This window comes from Selaginella moellendorffii, unplaced genomic scaffold (genome assembly GCF_000143415.4).
Source record: "Selaginella moellendorffii unplaced genomic scaffold, v1.0 SELMOscaffold_71, whole genome shotgun sequence".
NCBI lineage: Eukaryota > Viridiplantae > Streptophyta > Lycopodiopsida > Selaginellales > Selaginellaceae > Selaginella > Selaginella moellendorffii.
This window is the reverse complement of record NW_003314332.1, coordinates 459046-479070: the sequence shown is the minus strand read 5'-3', so window position 1 is coordinate 479070 and position 20025 is coordinate 459046. Positions and strand designations below refer to the sequence as shown.

Sequence of the window (20025 nt, the reverse complement as noted above, 5' to 3'; positions counted from 1 at the left end):
CATTCCACACAGCTATGGTGAGGCTATGGCTTCAAAAGACAAGGAAAAGTGGCATTTGGATTTTGATGAAGAGTACACTTCTCTTGTCAAAAATCACACTTTTTATCTAGTCTCCAAAGCTCCTCTTGGCAGAAAGCTGGTGAAATCCATGTGGATTCCCACAAATCCAGACTGTTCCATAACAAGTAACTGGGACTGATTACACTGACACCTTTGCATATGTGGTGAAACTGACCACAATCCGTACATTGCTGGCTGCATTCCTCAATGGAGAACTTGAGGAAGAAATGCAGCCAGAAGGCTACAAAGTTCCGGGAAGGGAAAGCCATGTCTGGAGACTCAACAAGGCAATTTATGAATTGAAACAAGCTTCTTGCCAGTGGTACAAAAAGCTTGAAGACTTTACTCACAAGTGGATTTTTCAGAAGCAAAAACAAGAAAGTTGGAGAGGACACAATCTATATTGCTGTTTATGTTGATGATTCCTTGCTCGTTTGCAACAGTGCAAGTTTTCTGGCTGAGATCAAGTCAAGATCTTCTCTTCTCACTTTGAGATGAAAGATTTAGGAAAGGCACACTACTGCCTCGGGATCTAGCTTGACCGCCATGACAGCTCTCTCGTTCTTCACCAGAACAAGTATATCAAGGATATCCTCCAACAATTTTCCATGGAGCGATGCTCTCCTGCTCCAACACCGATGGTCGTAGGTTTGAAACTCTCTCGTGAAAATTCTCCTTTTACAGAGCAAGAGAAAAACAAGATGGGCAGCTGTACTTTATTGCAGTGCCATTGGCAGCCTTACGTATCTTGTGGTCTGCACCTTGCTTACTCTGTGAGCCTGGTAAGCCAATTCCTAGGCAAGGCAGGCTGAACTCACAGTCGCTGCCACAGTGTGTTTTTTACTGCTCCACCAGATTGTAGGACATCCCGCCCAGTCTGAGTTGCTAAAGCCTTGAAGCGTGCAGGATCTCAAGCCAAAGGAAGCAGTACCACAACCGAAAAATTCCTTTCAGCCATCCGATGTACTTTTCCTAAAGTCAGCATCCTCTTATAAACCTTCTACGATAATCAAGGCTGTATCGTCTTGAGCTCACACAAAACACATGGACAATGGTCAAGACACGTCTGGTATTTTTCTCTATTCCTCGATTGAATCGACTCAATTCAGGATCATTCTTTGTTTCCAAATTTTTCTCTCTCTGAATCTACGAAGAGCATATTCCTGGCCTCGAGCACTTTGGCTTGTTCCTTCCACATATCAAGGCTCCCATACAAACTCGCCATGAGCAAAAATGCCGCAGTCTTGTGACCATCAACCTCAAGCGCAAGTAGCGAATCAAACGCAAACTTCCCAGCTTCTACATTCCGCCACTTTCGACACGAGGCCAGGATTGTTTTCCAGCTGACCGAGGTGGCCTTGTAAGGCATGCTCGTCACAATCTCCACAGCTCTCTCGAGCTGGTTCGCACGGCCAAAGATATCAGCCAAGCAGTGATAGTGCTCGATACCAGGCGTGAGTTTGTACGTAGAAACCATGGCATCGAAGCAAGCCTGGCCCATGTCGACTAAACCGGCATGGCTGCAAGCTGTGAGAACCAAAAGAAACGTTACCTCGTTTGGAGCCACTGATTCTTCCTCTCGCATCCTCTGGAACGCGCTAAAAGCCCGGCTCGAAGCCTCGGCCTGGCGACTATATCCTGCTATCAGTGCGTTCCAAGCCACTACCGTCGGCTCTCCAAGCGTAGAAACGATGATCTCCGCGTCCACCATGCAGCCACACCTGCCGTAGAGATCCACCAGCTTGTTCGCCACCAATTCATCGCTCTCGAGCGCGCAGCGGATGATAGCAGCGTGGATTGCCTTCCCGGACTCTAGAGTCGCCAGCTCCGTGCAGGCCAGCAGCGCGGCAGCGTAAGTTACCGCGTTTGGAGCGCACTCGAGCCGCGAGAAGAGCTCCAGCGCGAGCTCGGCTTCTCGGTTCTCAGCATACCCTGCTATCAGTGCGTTCCAGGACGCGATGCTGCGGTGGAACATCCGGTCGAAGACGATCCGAGCGTCGAGGAGGCTGCCACACTTGGAGTACATGTCCACCAGCGTGTTTCCCAGGAAAACGTTGGAGTCGCAACAGCCCAAGTTTGTGTGAGCTCGAGAATGGATCGCCATTCCTTTGTCGAGGCTTGTCAGTTTCACTCGCCTTCCTTCTATACTTTGCGTGGTCTCTTCTTCTTCCTCGACTGCCAATCTCGCGCATGCCACCAATCCAGCAACAAAACTCTGAGCACCCGGTTCACAACCTTCGGCAACCATAAACTCGAATAGCTCGAGAGCCAGCTCGCACTCTTCATTGTCAACATAGCCGAGCAGCAGAGAAGTCCAAAGAACCACGTCCCTGTGCCGCATTCTATCAAACGCCATGCGAGCGTCCACCAAGCTCCCACACTTTGCGTAGGCATCTACCAAGCTGCTCGCCACGAAAACGTCCAGCTCCAGACAATTGATCATCTTCGCAGCTCTCGAGTGTGTAGCCATTGCAATCTCCAAGCCCCTGACTTTCACACTAGCTTTCCCATGATCTGCGATCATCCGGCCAACTTCTCGAGAAGCCAAGCTCGCGCAGGCGAGCAGCACGGCCACGAAAGTCCGGGCATTTGGCTCGCACTCGCCAGACATGGCTGAAAACAAATCCAGAGCCTCCTCGCCCTGTCCATTCTCTGCGTATCCCTGGATCAAACTCGTCCAGCAAACCACGTCCCTGTGAAGCATCGAGCTGAAAACGTTGCGAGCGTTCGCCATGCTCCCACACTTCGCGTACATATCAACCAGGCTGCTCGCCACCAAGAGCTCCGAGTCACACCCAGCCTTGGACGCGCAAGAGTGGACCTCCATGCCTCTCTCCAGGCAATCCAACTTCACCAAGCTTCCATCCACGAGCCGGCCCTCCTCCTGCGCTGCCAAGCTCGCACAAGCCATGGACGCCGCCACAAAAGTGAGAGCGTTCCTTTGCGGCTCTTCCATGCGAGAGAAAACCTCCAGCGCTGTGCCGCTCTCTCCATTCTCTGCGTATCCAACTATCAAGGTGTTCCACGATGCCTGGTTGCGACGAGGCATTGCGTGGAACACCGAGAAAGCTTCCGGCATGTTGCCACACTTGGCATACATGTTTGCGAGCGAGTTGGCGACGTAGATGTGCTTGTTTTCGAGAGCATTTCTGCGAAGTCTGTGGCCAAGCTCGAGGTCTCTCAGGCTGCTGCATGCCTTCAATCCGGAGAGGAGAATGCCCGTGCCTGGTTTAAGCCGAAAATCTTCTGTTATCTCGCAAGAATTATAACAAAGACTTCCAACCTCTTCATCGCGAAAGCTTGGCCTCGGCCACCACCGTCTCGGTGAGCTCCAGATAGCCTGCTCGAGTATAGAAACATCATCTTTCTTACAAGAAAGCAAAGAAAAGAAGAAAAGCTCACGAGTGTATGGTCTTCCTTGGAGACTCTTCTGCTTACTTCCTCCGAGCTACAAGCACAAGAGCGCCGGCATAGAATGCCCCAGAAGATCGCCCTCATTCAGCTCTGGTCTAGAGGAGTGAGATAAAACTCGAGACTAGCTCTAGAAACGATCCTTACCCAAGCACGCATTCTCAAGAAGAAAAGAATGAAGAACCCTACCCTTCTTTCAAAGCAAATTGCGAATTTATTCCAGCTCTAGCTTGTTAGAAGAACATGATCTTGTCAAGCATTTTAGTTTTAGCCTGAGGATAGCTTGGAAGTTTTCTCCATGCGTCGGCTTCCACACTATACATCCACATGAACTCACACTTGTCAATAGCGATACAAATCTTGTCAAATCCATCGCTGCAGCAACTAAATCTCCACTCATATTCTTCTTCCACTTTCAACATCTCCTCGTCATCGTACCCATCCGAGTGTGAAACTTTAGATACCAGTTCCCACTTTTCCCCATCCAGCTTCCATATACCAATGTGATCGAATTCCCCATGATAACAATCTCCCACCAGTAGATAGCTTACCATGAATGCGTTGTTCTTGCACGCCACCACCGACATATTTAAGTCGAGAGAAGCATCCGAGATACAACCTTCCGGGATCTCCAGCTTTGCGAAGGACAATTCATGGCTTGCCAGATCGTAAGTGGCTAGCTCGCAACAACAGTAGAGGAGGTAGGCTGTGTTGCTGTTCCAACCAGGCCAAACATCCATCAAGAGCTCCAACTCGCCACTATCGAGTTTGTTCTTTCGGTCCAGAGCTCCAGTGCCCGAGTTGTATAAAAGCACCTCGCGCTCTACTTCGTCGTATATCACTAGCTCCAAGCTCTGATTATCCGGGCACAAGGAGCAGTGCCAGATCTGGAAGAAGCCCTCTTTGATACGATCACTTGGAATATTTGCTAGCTCCAAGCACTGGTTTGTTTGTGCGTGATAGACATGGATGCTCGTACCTTGGGTGAAGCACAGCAAGCGAGAAGAGGGGCAAGAGAGCTGCAAATGGTCGTGAGCGTGGCGCATTGGCCATTCATTCCACTCCTCCTTGTTGGTGTCAAACACAGACAAGCGCTGTTCGTCTCTGGAATTTAGAATGATAAACGAAGAATGAGACTCCATGGATACCTTGGGCAGTCTCTAATTTTATATCACTATGAGCTTGACTCTTCATGGCGAAGCTTGATCAAAACTTTGCCATGAAGAGTCAAGCTCGCGAGCAGAGTAGAAAAAGAATAATAAATCGTTGTATTTGACAATGTCAAACGTGAATTATCAAGTTCTTTGAAGAATTATACATGAGGATAAACTAATCGATCTTCAGAAACCAGTCCATACATCGAGAGAAAGCCTTAAACAATGGCCAACTTCAAGGCCATATTGAGGCAGTCACTCATAGTGGACAACCTCACGCCAATGATTGCACTGTGATGATCCTAGGCAAAGAAGCTGGATTAAGCTTCAACTCCATGGGGGCATCGCAACGTTTTATAGAGGATATCTCCAACTGGAGGAACCGATCTAAATTTTATGGACCCGAGAATTTAAGATTTTATTAGAATTATCTAAATCACATAATTCACTTAAACCATTTTCAAAGTTAAGAGGGTAAAATTGCCATGCAGAACAAATTAAATGATGCCTCATAGAAATGTTGAGTATAATGCATTTCATCCCAAGTGACATGATTTCTTGGATTTTGATAAACAGTGCTAGACCTTCACAATGATATTCATTTCCAAGTATACCACCACTATTATAGCTTTTAAACTTATAATAATGTATTTTCTTTATCACATGATCACTTGCTGCAAACCAATTAAAATGTCACATGTTAATATCATCATTCTGATAATTAATATCAATCACCATATCCAAATGAAATATATTTGTAACCTCAACAATACATCTGAGATTATCAGTATGCAAATTCATATAAAGTTAAAATACCGGATTTAATTCCAATATCACAGGTGCTAAGAATATCTGGACAACAGTTAATATCATTATTCCTATCTCAATAAAATAAAGGGAAAATTTCATAAAAGCCCCTTAGAATTTTTAAAATTGCAAGAAAAAAAAAACCATAGGATAACCACGAAGTGAAATCTAAACCCTCTGAACTTTTAGATATTGCAAAATACTTCTAATATTACATTTATAACTAGAAATTGATACAATTATGACCATGTATGCCATAACACCCACAACAAACTTCATTTTTGTCATTCTTGAGATTTTCAGTATGAATGGATTTCTTTTTTTCTATAGTGGATTCAAATGAGGGAGGATTTCTCCCCCAAGGCAATAAAATCTTGCTGTTGCTCCAGCACTCTATACCCGACTTGATTTTGATGATGAGCATGAGGGGTTATTCTGGAAGTGTCATTGGTGTTGTTCTGGCAGCAGATCTTCTGAGTCTAAAGATCTTAGTGCTTACAAGAACATCTTAAACAAACATGAATCTCAAGTAAATATTAAATCATACTTAGGAAAGAATGAACAAACTTTAGCTCTATCTAAATTGGCTTTTTGAAACTTCAATTTTGCATAAGAGGGGTATTTAATCTTCTTCATAATTGGCCTTTTTACAGTGTGGGTATGTGGTCTCCTTGGATTTTGGCTTGGTCTTTGAAGCATATGGATGATTCAGCTTGATTCAAGGTATTATTAGTGAGAGCTGCCATGACATCTCACCAAGTGATTTTTCCACTAGGAACCTAAATCTTATGGTGTGCAATTCGTAAAAGGGTAGAAAATAAAGCATTCTATTTCACTCACAACATGTGTCTGGCTGCTATTGGTCCATATGTAATATCAGTGTGGAAAAAACATAGGTATAGTATATCATGAATATCCATTCCTTATGCCATGGATGGGGCCCATGCTATGTGTGGAATGCCATTTATGGCCCCATAGACCCATTCATCCCATGCATTCAAGCAAGTTGTTAATGTTGCAAACCAAATGGACAATTGACCAAATTGCATACCATACTACTTTTTCTAAAGCATTATATTCTCACCTCTTACTCTTGTTGCTCATAGCAAATAAACCAAATTATCATTTTTTGGCACACCTATTTTAACATGGTGTTCACAGCAAGTGTAAGTGAACTATTGTTTAGAGTCATGTCTCTAATGCATCCTATTGAGTTTATCCTTTGTTGCTATTGATTTTCAATCTAGCTCTCTCAATGCTTTAATTTCATATCATGATGCTTAAAAAGATTTGCATATGACTCAAAAGTAGGTTGAACATAAGAAATCACTATGAATGTTTTAGTAGGGATTTGACCTATTCACCCCTACTAGTTGTTTATATTGCAATGGAAGTCACCTTCCTCTACTAGTTGCTTATAGTGAAACAACTAAACTATAGCACTTTTTTCTATATAGCAACAACTTTGTAGATGGTCCTAGGTTAATGGTGTTTAACCACTCACTTTATGCTCATGTTGTTGATCATAGCCCTAGTCTCCAACCAATTCCATGAATTGGTGAGGCTCATACTTGGATTGTGTACTATGCAAAGGTGTGTAGTGTTGATATTTGGACCAAGAGTTCTCCTAAGAGCAGCATGCTGAAGGAGATTTGACAATATGGAAGTTGCAATTGTATGTAATAACATTTAGGTGAGAAGAGCTAATGAAGAGGTAAATGTTTTATCTTGTGTATCTTCTCAAGTAGGGCAAAAGAAGAAGGCTTAGGCAAAATGGAGTTACACCTAAGATTAGGCATCCAAAGAAGAAGACTTGACTTAGTCAATGTTCATTATTAAGTAGTTAGAAATGAATATAAAATCATGTAGTATATAAGTAGCACTTAAACGTGCTGAAAAATAACCCTTACTCACTATTGTATGCATTTGTATTGAATTAACCATTTTTTCTCCCGCTTATGATTATTTGTGCAAAGTAGAGTTGAGAGAGTGACATATGATTATTCTTACTCATGCCTTTAGGGTTTGAGGCTAAATTCTCTTCTATTCTCTTTTCATTCTTCTTATCTCCTTCTCTTCTCTACATTTTTTGTTCTATTTATTTGTCACTGTTTTGCAAGCAAGGGCAAGAACTTTACTTGGTATAGTATAGGTAGAAAAAACTTTACTCACTTTCAACACTTTTCAATCATAACTGTTTTAAATTTTGAAATTTGTAAAAAGGGTTTCCAAGCATAGGGCAAAACTATCCAATATATGCTGTATATTACAGTTGAAGAACTGGAGTTTATAGGGATTAAAAGCTTGTGCTCACTTTGGTAAGCAGATTTATGACAATTTTCTATTTGCTTTAATCCTGTTATAATGTTTGGGTTTCCTTTTGGCATAGCAAACTAAAAAGGATTCTACTACTACTTTGAGGCACAACAATGGATATGAGGATTCTATATGATGCCTCCTTCTCTCAAGGCTCAGCAATCCCTCTAATAAAAAACCTAAGACTGCTTTTAATGTTGTGCCAATGGATGAGGGGAAACATTATGTTGAAGAAAATGATAGTGAGGGATATATTTCTACTCAAGATGCAAGTGATGACAAGTTCACAAGCCCAAAGAATGCATTTTTAACAAAGAGGATCTTTGTCACGAATATGGGTGATATAGATGTATTCCATGCCTTCATATCAAGCTTATAGATATGGACTTGAGGTGAGGTGATGCATTGTAACCAAACCAACTATAAGGAAGCATTGGATGCAACTATTAAAATGCATTTCAATGATAACTTGCGAAAGGGGAACACAACGAGGTTAGGGTCCACATTTAGCAAAGGAGCCAAACCAAGGGGGACATATGGCAAAGGGAAATTCAGGAAGAGTTTCTTTAAGAATGAATCCTCAAGGTTTTGGAAAGGTAGATTTGGTGGCTAGCGAGCAAGTATGTAGGGGAGTCAAGTGAAAAGGGACAAACTCACTGATAAAAAGGCGAAATCTACTAAGTATAGGGAACAACATATTCTTCAATTGCGGTGAAGTAGGATATTTTTCGAGAGAATGTCTCTACTTGAAGAAGGCCAAAGTCAATATGGCTATTAAGTTAGGTGAAATCCAAACTAAGGTACGTGATGTAGTTCTTAGCTCAAAGTTACTCATTACATGAATAACTTTGGTAGAGAGTTATTTGTGACATTTATTAACCTTCTGAGGTAAACTTGGAGGTAGCTTTATTAAGATCTTTATTGACATGGGTGCTTCAGATAATTTTATGGTTGTAGATATAGTTTGGCAAGCCAGACTAATGGTGCAATAGCTAGGTGAACCAAGGACTAAAGAGTTTGTTCAAAGTACCTAAAACATTAATGAGGTACTTCGATAAGGAAGAGTCAAAGTAGGGACATAGAAAGTAGACATGGATTTCACCGTATTGGACTTGATGTAATGTTTGGGATGGATTGGTTTAATCAGTTTATGGTAACCTTGTATGGACAAAGTAGGAACTTAAAGGGACTGTCGAATGCCCGTAGAGAAAGATCCAGGGTGGAGGCCTAAGATTTAAAGGTAAGGCAATGTAAGGCTAGAGACTTCTATTAGAACCTAGTGTTCATGAGAGGACAACTCACTAAAGAAATCAAGGCAGCATTTTTGTGCTTACTTTTAGTGGGGAGTGACAAAAAGATAGGAACAAAATAAATATTTTTAGTGATTTAATAGGTGTTAAACCAATTTCAAAATACTATGCCAAAGGAGCTACTAGTGGGGTTACCCCCTACATGACTGATAGAACATAAGATTGAACTAGTCAAGGGTGCTAAGGTGGTGGTTCATCCCCCTTATAAGTTGAATGAAAAGGAACTTGAGGAGCTCAAACACTAACTTGAAGAGTTGGTGGATAAAGGGTATGTTAGGTTGAGCAAGTCACTGTAAAGGGCATTAGTGCTATTTGTGAAAAAGAAAGATGGATTTATGCGTATATGTATAGACTACTAATTGCTTAATAAGTATACAAAGAAGAACAAGTACCCTTTACCAAGGATTGAGGACCTATTCGAGAGGTTACTTCTCAAGGATTAACCTAAGGTCAGAATATTACTAGATTAGGGTAGCAGAGGAAGATGTCGAGAAGACAATTTGTTAAAAAAAGTATGGAAGCTTTAAGTTTTTGGTGATGCCCTTTGGGCTGTGCAATGCGTTAGCAACAGTTTAGCATTGATGAACCACATTTTTGTACCTTATCTGGATCACTTTGTGGTCTTTTATATTGACGACATCTTGATCTATAGTGAAACACTAGAGGAGCATGCCAAACACTTGATGAAGGTGTTTGAGAAAGTAAGGGAACACAAGTTGTATACTAAAGAGAGCAAATGTGACTTTGTTCAATAAGAGGTAAAGTTTCCCGGGCATGTGGTGGGCAAGGACGAGCTTAAGGTGGACCCTAAGAAAGTCCAAGTGATTCAAGAATAAGAACGACTATCGAATATATATGAGTTAAGGGCATTCTTGGGGCTATGTAACTATTATCAAAAGTTTATCAAACATTATTTAAGAGTAGCCTTGCCTTTAATGAACTAAATGGGAAAAGGGAAGATGGTATAGATAACGGAATGTGAGGTGGCATTTGTTCACCTCAAAGGAAAGTTGAAGAAGACTCCTATGTTAGCATTACCAAACTTTGGTAAGGAATATGAGGTAGAAATAGATGTTTCGAACTTTGTGTTAGGTGCAGTTTTGAAGCAAGACAATCATTCAGTGGCATTCTTTTCGAAGAAGTTCGACAAAGCTCAGTAAAAGTGGCCTACCCACAAGAAGAAATTGTTTGTAGTGATCAAGGTGCTCAAGGAGTGGCAACATTACCTTGGGAGACACTTTATAGTTTACATGGATAATATGGCAATGAAACACTTCTTGTCACAACTCGACCTACGAAGAAAACAAAGTCGGTGGGATAATGCTTTGGGCCGAGTTCGATTGCAAGATTCTATATAAACTTGGGAAGAGCAATATTGTGGCAGATACTCTAAGTTGAAAAACTAGCTTGAAGTTGGCAATATATAGCATGACAACAAATTTTTGGGATGATGTGCAGACAACATATGAGAATGATAGTTTAGCACAAGAAGTGTTGCTAAAGGAACTAAGAAGCACAAGAAACTCACCAAAAAGGCAAGTTACCTATAGAATTGAAAATAAGTTATATAGACTGCAATAGACTCATCTATTATAAATAGGCGAGAGTGTATATTCCATAAGGGGAACTACAGACTAATTCCTAAGTGTTCCTTGAGGGGGCAGGGGGGGGGGGGAAGGGGGTTCCAAGGGTTTCAAATGTATAGTAGGGATAGTGGTTAGGTTGGGCATGGTTAACCAACCTAAGGCATAGTTTAGCTCTTGCATCCTTTTTTTTGCATCTGGCTTGGGTTTAAGCCTAAGGAGGGATATATGGGAGGGTCACAAGATTGGGCCGTGGATAGAGGTCACAATAGAAAATGCTAAAAAGACTTATTCTAACTGGTGGAATACCCATATCCTTGTGTTAGGCCACTAATATGCTAAAATAGTGCTAAACTCTGTTTGCCTCTGTTTTGCATGCTAGTCCTGTCATTGGGATGTTAGATGCTTTAGGACTGTTCCAAGTCGCTTCATGCTTCTATCCCTTTGCTCCTTAAGCTATACACTAGGGAGTCGTTCCATACTTTGGTTCCTATGCTTTTTAACTCCATGCTTAAGAGTTTGGTTCTGTTCCTTTATTTAGTGGCCCAAGACCCTAAAACTCTAGTTTTGCTCCACTTTCCTTGGGATATATGGCATGTGGCATGTGGTATATGACATGTGGCATATAGAGGGTTTAGGTTCCACTTCGTAGTTATCCTATGGTAAATCAACATAGGATAAAGGCTAAAAACAAGCATGAACTAAATAACCACTTAAATCGAATTGAGCTGCAATAAGCCTACTAATGCATTTAGCAAATAGTTCTGAGAATGCCTTGAAATGGCTAGCTATGCATGATCAACATTTATCCAAAACTAAAGTGAAGACCATGAGATGGACTTATATTGGTACACAACCTCTTGATAAACAAAGCTATAGTACAGGTATTAACACTTTAATCGTAAATAATGAAGTTGGACATCACCTTCCTCAGTAAACATGCAAAGCTACTAAGACTAAGTCAAGATCAAAGAGAGCTCACTACTCTCATAGAGTTAAATGAAATGCAAGATGCAACTTACCACCAAGCATAATGCTATAGAAGAAATGTACAAGGGTCACCTTCTAAAAAAGTGCAATAGCCATTTTTCTACACTAACTCCAGACTTTATCCAACTTAATTGCCTTAGTCCCAAAAAGTTAGCATCCTTTTCGGGCCATATCATACAAAGTATAGACTAAGATTTAAGCTAACTAAAGTCAACTCAACTCCCTTCACTAGTTTATAATGACTTATGAAAACAAAATGGTTTTCAGGCAATATAATCAATATATCAGCCATTGGAAAAGCTTAAGAAAATTTGTGGAAAAATTTTCCATCTAGAGAAAAAATAACTCTTAATATAAGACTACAAACTTTCAAGACTCAACCAACTTCTTTCTATTAACAACTTCACATAGGTTCATCTTAACACCAATTCAGTATGCTTAAGCATTAAACATCTTACCCATATATATGAATTCAACACCAACATCCATAAAATGCGAAATGAACATCTAAGACTTGATCATAAAGATCATATCTTCAAATATCCATATTGCACTAACACTTTTTTTTCAATCACTTTCAAAATCTAGTATAAAACTAAAACACTAATAAGAAAAATGACATGGAAAATCAAGCTCTAAAAAAAGTTCCTTATCACTCGAAACAACAATGCCACTTTCACTAACATAAGTGCTAGCATTGTCAATGCCTCACCTTCACACTTTCACTATTCAATCTACTAAGTGCTAATGGATAAATCAACAAGCCATAGCAAGTGACTGTTATAACCCTTTTCAAAACCCCAATGGGCAATTTCTCAAAAACCACTATCGAGAATCAAGTTAAAGCTACTTTAATGTTACTTCTTACAAGTAGATTAACTTCACTATCAACCACTTTGGGGTTGATTATTATTTAACCAAAAAACTTCATAAACACATTGCTCTCTATCACATAGATATGATATAAAAATCACAATCACTTGATCATCAATCAAAAAACACTCATGTCATTACTTCAAATGTTATGTGAGTATCAAGTGCCAACTCGATTCAACAAAATGCAATATAAATGCCACACTCTATCGATAGAGATTTATGACACCCAACACTTCTAACTTTGTTCACAACATAGATAAATTCATGCCACTCTCTTTATAACCAAACTCACACTAATCCAACACCAAGCTACTCAAGAACAATAACAAGGTTCCCCAAAAAATAATTGAGCATTGTAACCCAAATCCTCAATAGCAAGCATAGACAAAATGGTTTAGTGTTTCACTGCTATCCATCCCATGACTCACCACTTGTAAGACTATTATAATCAACATACATAAAGATAGGGACTCTTGATTGCATGACGTGAACATGAACAATGAGTTAACACTTTGTTACAAATCATCTCTTTATAAGAGAAAATAATTTACATGTTTGATTCTTCGTCCCTGATAACTCTCTTTTTAGACTCAACTTGACTAAACCTCAAGTTTGCGTTCGCACTGCCTTTAGTCCAACTAAGAAAAGTTTATAAGAGAGCATGGCAATAAATACATATATTAATAGACCAATCCCTATAGTCTTGATTGATCCATATATAATCATGCCTAGGAAGGATTCACTAGTGCCATACTAAATAGCTACAGACTAGCCTACTCACCACCTATAACAAACCTAGGGATGGTTTACTTTTTACCCATGGTATATAGAACAATTTATGGAACCATTGATAGACTAATATTAATCTTGCCAACTCATTTGGCTCATTTGGCATATCTACGGAATGTAGAGATTGTTTTGAACACAATGGTGTTCATCCCGTATTCAAATTTGCAATCTAGGGACATTTCATATTTAGTAGGTTTTGAGTTTATCCTAGAGACTAACTCCTGGTATTGAGGGAGGCTTGGGGTGAAAGCCCAAAGTGTGTGTTCCTAAGGTGGGGGGGGGGGGGGGGGGTTTTGGGGGGTTCCAAATGTATAGTAAGGATAGTGGGTATGTCGGGCATGACCAACTAACCTAAGGCATAGTTTAGCTTTTGCTTGCGTGCCTGTCTTTGTTTTGCATCTGGCTTGGGTCTAACCCCAAGTTCCATATTATGCTAGTTGGTGGAGTACCATATCCTCGCGTTAGGCCACTGGTATGCTAAAATAGCATTAGACTCCATTTATCTCCATTTTGCATGTTAGTTCTAGCATTGGGATGCTAAATGCTTTAGGACTGTTCCAAGTTGCTCCACGCTCTTGTTCCTTCATTCCTTGGGTTGTATGCTCAAGAGTCATTCCATGCTCTAGTGCTATTACTCCTTGGCTCCATGCTTGGGAGTTTGGCATGATTCCTTTGTTTAGTGGCCCTAGGTCCTGAAACTCGGGTTTCACACCATTGTCCTTTGGACACGTGGCACATGGCATGTGGCATATGACATATGGCATATGAAGGGTTTGGGTTCTGCTTCGTGGTTATCCTATGGTAAATAACTATAAGATAAAGGGTAAAAACCATATGTGCTATATTTGGTATCAAAGAATAAGTCTCAGAGAGTACTATTCAAGAGATTAAGCAACTAGTCTCGTTGCATACGCAAAGATGAAAACGATGATCCAAGTGGGTACACGTTTGGGTGCTAAGATTTTACATTTGTTCTTTGGGTATGGATTTGGTTACCTTTTTGTACTGTAATAATGTGAGCTTGCTTTTGGGCTCATAAGAGGGATTGAGTTGCTCCATTTGCACAAGTTTATGCTTGAACTCATGAGTGAGACACATTAGCAACTCAAGGTTACGCTTTGTGTTGGCAAGATTAATGTTAGCTTATCGATGGTTTCATGAGTTGTTCTGTGTACCATAAACCTTCCCTGGGTTTGTTATGAATGGCAATTAAGCTAATACATAGCTATTTAGCATGGCACTAGTGGATCCTCTTCTTAGGCATGATTATAAGTGGATCAATCAAGACTATAAGGATTAGTCTATTGGTTCAAATAATCATTGAAGTACTCTCTCATAAACTCTTCTTGGATTGGATTAAAAGCAGTGTGAATGCAAGCTTGAGGTTTAGTAAAAAATGAGATCGAAAATAGAGTTTTTAGAGATAAAGGATCAAATATGTAAATCATCTTTTCTTCTTGGAGAGATGATTTGCAATGAGGTGTAACTCATTGCCCGTGTTCATATTATGCAATCAAGAGTCTCTATCTTGATGCATGTTAATTATGATGGCCTTACAAATGGTGAGTTATGGGATAAGCGCTAAACCATTTTGTCTAGGCTTATTATTGAAGACTTGGGTTATAATGCTCAATTCTTTTTCGGGAAACCTTGCTATTGCTATATGAGTAGCTTGGTGTTAAATTAGTATTGAGTTTGGTCGAAAAGAGAGTGGCATAAGTTTGTTCATATTATGAAAAAAAGTTAGTGGTGTTGGGTGTTGTAAATCTCTATCGGTGGAGTGTGGCATTTATGTTGGATTTTGTCGAATCGAATTGACACTTGATACTTACGTAAACCTTTGTAGTAGTGATATAGGCATTACTCATAGTGTTGCTTAATGGATGATCAAGTTATTGTAATTTTATATCATATCCATGTGATAATGAGCAATGTGTTTACGAAGTTGCTTGGGTAAACGATGATCAACCCTAAAGTGGTTGATGGTGAAGTTAGTTTACTTACATGTAGTAGCATTGTAGTAGTTTTGACCAAATTCTTGATAGCAATTTATTACGCTAAGCTTAAGTTGGTTCCTTCGTTCCTTGGGTTTGCTTATAAGGTGATGGAAAAGGGTTGTAGCATTCATTTATTATAGCTTGTTGGTTGATCCGTTAGCATTTGGAGTAGATTGTTAGATGGAGAAGATGTGTAGCTAAAGCATTGACATCGTTAGCACTTATGTTAATGGAAGTGGCATTTTTATTTTGAGTGATGAGGAATTTACCTTAGATTGATTTTTTATGTCATTTTTCTTATTAGTGTTTTGGCTTTACATTGGATCTTGAAGGTGATTGAAAAAGAGTGTTAGTGCAATGTGGATATCTGAAGATATAGTCTTCGTGATCAAGCTTTAGATGTTCATTTTACATTTTATGGATATTAGTGTTGGATGTCAGAAATATGAGCAAAGATGTTTGATGCTTAGATATATTGTTAGTCATGAGAATTTGTGTTGAGGTGGACTTATGTGATGTTGTTGGTAAGAGGAAGTTGGCTGAGTCTTAAAAGTTTGCATTCCTGGATTGAGAGTCATTCTTTCTCTAGGATGGAAATTTTTTTACAAATTTTCTTAAATTTTCCCAATGGCTGATCTTTTGATTATTTTGCCCAAAAACCATTCCATTTTCATAAGTTAGTACAAATTAATGAAGGGGTTAGAGTTGACTTTAGTTGGCTTAAACCTTAGTAATAGTTTGTATAATGTAACTCAAAAGGGATACTAACTTTTGGGGCTAAGACAATTAAGTTGGAAAGTGTCTAAATTTGGTATAGAAAAGTGGCTGTTGTGCTTTTTTAGAAAGGTGACCTTTGTGTCTTTCTTCTGTAATATTATGTTTGGTGGCAAGTTGCACCTTGCATTTTATTAGACTCTGAGTGTAATGAGCTCTCACTGATCTTGATTTGGTCTTGGTAGCTTTGTGCCTTGGCTGAAGATAGTGATGTCCAACTTAGTTGTTTGAGGTTGAGATATTAGTATCTATACTATAGCCTTGTTTGTGAGGTGGTTGTGTACCAATATGAATTCATCTCATGGTCTTCACTTTAATTTCAACTAAGTGTTGATCATGCATAGTTAACCTTTTCAATGCATGCTCAAAGCTGTTGGCTAAATGCATTAGTGAGTTTATTTCGGTTGAGTTGGATTCAAGTAGTCATTTAGTTCGTGCTTGTTCATGTTCCTATATCTCGTACCTAAGGTTTTACGTTCATATTGGATATGTATATGACTTGATGGCATGAATTTAGTGTTTGGGTCTTATGAAGGCAAGTTGAAAGAGTGATTGTTAGTTTCTTTGTGATTAGTAATTATTTGTAAATTTTGTTAGGGCCTATTGACACTTGCTTTGCTTGATGATAATTTAGCAGTGATAGACTTGCTTTATCGGATGGTGTTGTGGAGGATCGTGTCATTAAAATTATATGGTTTTTCCATGTTGGCATGTCGACTCTACCTTTGTCAATATCATTTAGTTGTGTTTAGTCTGCAGTATTGGATTTCATGGAGTCTTGGACGTGGTGAATCACTCTTTGATGAAGTATTATCTGTAACTAAGTATTGTTAAAGAATTAGTCTCAGATACTAAATATAATATCTTCGACTTTGGTTAGCTTAGTTGTTAGAAAGTTTTTAGTGGTGATTCATTTTTTCTTTCTTCTAGCTTTTTTATGGTGTTGATGGCATTGAACTGATGCCTTGTCATTAATATTGTTGATGTTGAGATTCGAGTGAAATGAGATGTCTCTCTGTAGGATTAATATGAGTTTCATTAATCTTGATGTAGATAGTGTTGATGATTTGGTTATAACTTTGTGTTATTGGCATCCATGCATTTGCTAATTAGTAATTGTATTGATGTTCAAACGAATTGAGTGGCAAGTTTGAGTTAGTTGTGTTCTAGACAAGATTGTTTAGTAAGGGTTGAGCTTTGAGTTTTTCTTTGAAAAGTGATTTAGTCATGGACTATATTAATTTTACGAGAGGAAGAGTTAGTAATCAATATTGAAATGTTTGAATTCTTATTAGATTTGAGTTTGGATATATCAATCATCGATGATTCTTTTTGTGCTTGTTATAAAGTGAGTTACATCTTGCTATAGATAGATTTATGGAGGATTGATTAGATGATCACTTGTTGAACATAACTTCATTATGCTTAACTTTTGGATTGATGCAGATATGTTCTTCATTAACTTTGCATTATGAAGTTTAGCTTATGGATGTGTTGAGGAGGATATTATGGGTTGTATCATGATTTTTTTTTTAGCATTGAAGTTAGTTCCTACGAAACTTGTGATCATTGTTATGAGAGACTTGGCTATAAATTTCTTCGAGCTTTTAGTCTTTTGAGTTTTAGGCTCATTGTTCCATTTGTTAGAAGTTGTTGGGGAAGGCATTTTGGCTCATTACCTTCGATGTTGAAGCTGGCTTTTGCATCTAGCAATCATTAGTAGTGATTGACTATCATATAGGATAGTTGATTATCCTTATCAAAGGTTTTGCTTCATTGTCGTTAATATAGAATGATTTGCTATTCTTTGGGATAGTAGATTATTTCTTTGATGATGATTATGCATCTCTTCATTGACGGGATGATTGATGATCTTTCATGATAGCTAGTTATTCTCCTTGATAGCTTATAGCTTTTCCCATTACCACATATTCCTTATAGCTTGTCTTGGATTGGTCTCTTGGGTTTGAGACATCGGAAAGATGTTGCTGACACTTGCTTAAGCAACTTGAGTTCTTTCATATTATTGACCGGGATCTATTCAAATTAATTAGTGCAATAGTTGGCATGAACGAGTGTTTGTTAGTCTTGCCGCATTCATTCTATTCTATTGACTATCATTACAGTTACTTCTGATAGGTTGGATGTTATTTTCTTTTGGTAATACATTCATAAGCATTTTGCTTACTAAGTTGATGATACTTTGTGTTCTTTTAGTTCTTTTTTGTAAATTGTTTGGTATGCTGTTTACAATATTTAATAATTAAGTTTTGTCATTACATGTTCTTGATGATACACTTGCCATTGAATTTTATTTGATGGTGAATCTTATATTTTTTAATTCTGATAATCTTGGTGGTTCCTATAGTATAATACTAGTTTATCAGATAATAACTTACTTAGGATATGTGTGTTTTAATCTAAGATTTAATCACTGATAATTAAGATTCTAAGATATCATTGTCTATAGTTTATCTATTGATCTTTGAGTTTGGGCAAGTATATGTAAACTGGATTCTACACTTTATGTGCATGGTGAAATTTTTAGTCATAGGGTAGCTACTATCAACTGGTCATATCATTCAGTTCTCTGTTGATGTTCCTTATGTCATTTAAAGGGTGTGACCGTGTAAACAACTCTAACTACCTGTTTATAGTAGTCTATCTAAACTTTACCAACAGGTTTGGTTTCTTTGCTCAAGAGGGTTGGGGCCTTTGGCTTCTCTCTCTATGTCCCTGTAAGCAAGGGCATATCACACTTTTGTAAGTTGGGTGACACCCAGAGCAGCAAGGGTGGCTAACTCCATTGGTCATTTCTTTGTCGGCAATGGTTGGAAGGTATCTGAGTTGGTAGTGCATCTGTGTTAGACAAAGAGGTTGCCTCTTAACTCATTTAAGTTGGTGCATTTCTCATATAGTGTGATCACCGTGAACTTTTTCTGGAGCTGTTTCCTTGGCAGTGGTCTAGACTAGAGTATGCACCAAGGAAGACATCGATATTCCCTAAGGGGGGGAGAGTGTTGTGAATGTGACTTCGGGTATCAAAAGTTATCTATTAGCTAGTCCTTTCGGATATTCTTTCCTTACTCCCATAACAGTAGGAAGTCGGTATTGCTAAATCCTTTATCAGTCTTTGCCTAAGCTAGTTGAGAAACTACTCATCACATGTGCACTTAGACCAGAAGGGCACTAAGGAAGGAAATCTTAAGTTGTCATTTAGTCAAGCATACTTGACACAGTGATAGAAATTCATGATGTTGACTTGCACTTGCTAGTGTTGGGAACCCTTGTGATATTGAGATTGGTCCTTCAATATTCGCTAAATGATAGTTTATCATATCTACCAAACACCGTTGCTATCATGCCCTTTGTGTTAGTCTTATTTTGGTCCTAAATGCTAATTATAGAAAGTGTTTAGATTTGCTCATTTGGCATATTTACGGAATGTAGAGATTGTTCTGAACACAATGGTGTTCGTCCCATATCTAAATTTGCAATTTAGGGACATTTCATATTTAATAAGTTTTAAGCTTGGTACTAAAGGAGAAAGCCCAAAGTGTGTGTTCCTCGGCGAGGGGGGTTCCAATGTATAGTAGGGATAGTGGGTAGGTTGGGCATGGCCAACTAACCTAAGGCATAGTTTAACTCTTGTTTGCGTGCCTGTCCTTGTTTTGCATCCGATTAAGCCTAATTTTGATACTATGCTAGTTGGCAGAGTACCCATATCCTTGTGTTAGACCACCGGTATGCTGAAATAGCACCAAACTCTGTTTGACTCTGTTTTGTGTGCTGGTCCTAGCATTGGGATGCTGGATGCTCTAGGACTGTTCTAAGTTACTCCGCACTCTTGTTCCTTCGCTCATTGGGCTGTACACTTGGGAGTTGTTTTATGCTCTAATGCCATTGCTCCTTGGCTCCATGCTTGGGAGTTTAGCACCGTTCCTTCATTTAGTAGCCC

The 20025-nt window shown here is 39.2% G+C and overlaps 1 protein-coding gene across 4 annotated transcripts; it reads right to left on the bottom strand.

Annotated features, from left to right (window-relative positions):
• Positions 1-523: 523 nt before the first annotated feature.
• Positions 524-3636, bottom strand: LOC112340872 (pentatricopeptide repeat-containing protein At2g33680-like). 4 transcript variants are annotated; one of them, XM_024660023.1, is made up of 3 exons: positions 3619-3636; positions 3463-3564; positions 524-3400 (listed from the first exon to the last, which is right to left on the bottom strand). In XM_024660023.1, the coding sequence occupies exons 2-3, from the start codon at positions 3556-3558 to the stop codon at positions 1172-1174; spliced, it is 2325 nt and encodes a 774-aa protein (XP_024515791.1). In that variant the 5' UTR covers positions 3559-3564; positions 3619-3636; the 3' UTR covers positions 524-1171. The 4 variants fall into 4 exon arrangements, with proteins under 4 accessions (XP_024515791.1, XP_024515794.1, XP_024515790.1 ...); XM_024660026.1 differs by lacking the exon at positions 3619-3636 and having other exon boundaries at positions 524-3285; positions 3344-3400; positions 3463-3479; XM_024660022.1 differs by having other exon boundaries at positions 3463-3629.
• Between the last annotated feature and the right edge of the window lie 16389 nt (positions 3637-20025).

Coding starts and splice junctions, on each gene's coding strand:
- LOC112340872 (XM_024660023.1), bottom strand. CDS start 3,558: ATGAGGGCGATCTTCTGGGGCATTCTATGCCGGCGCTCTTGTGCTTGT. Junction 3,401..3,462: donor CCAAGGAAGACCATACACTC/GTGAGCTTTTCT, acceptor ATACTCGAGCAG/GCTATCTGGAGCTCACCGAG.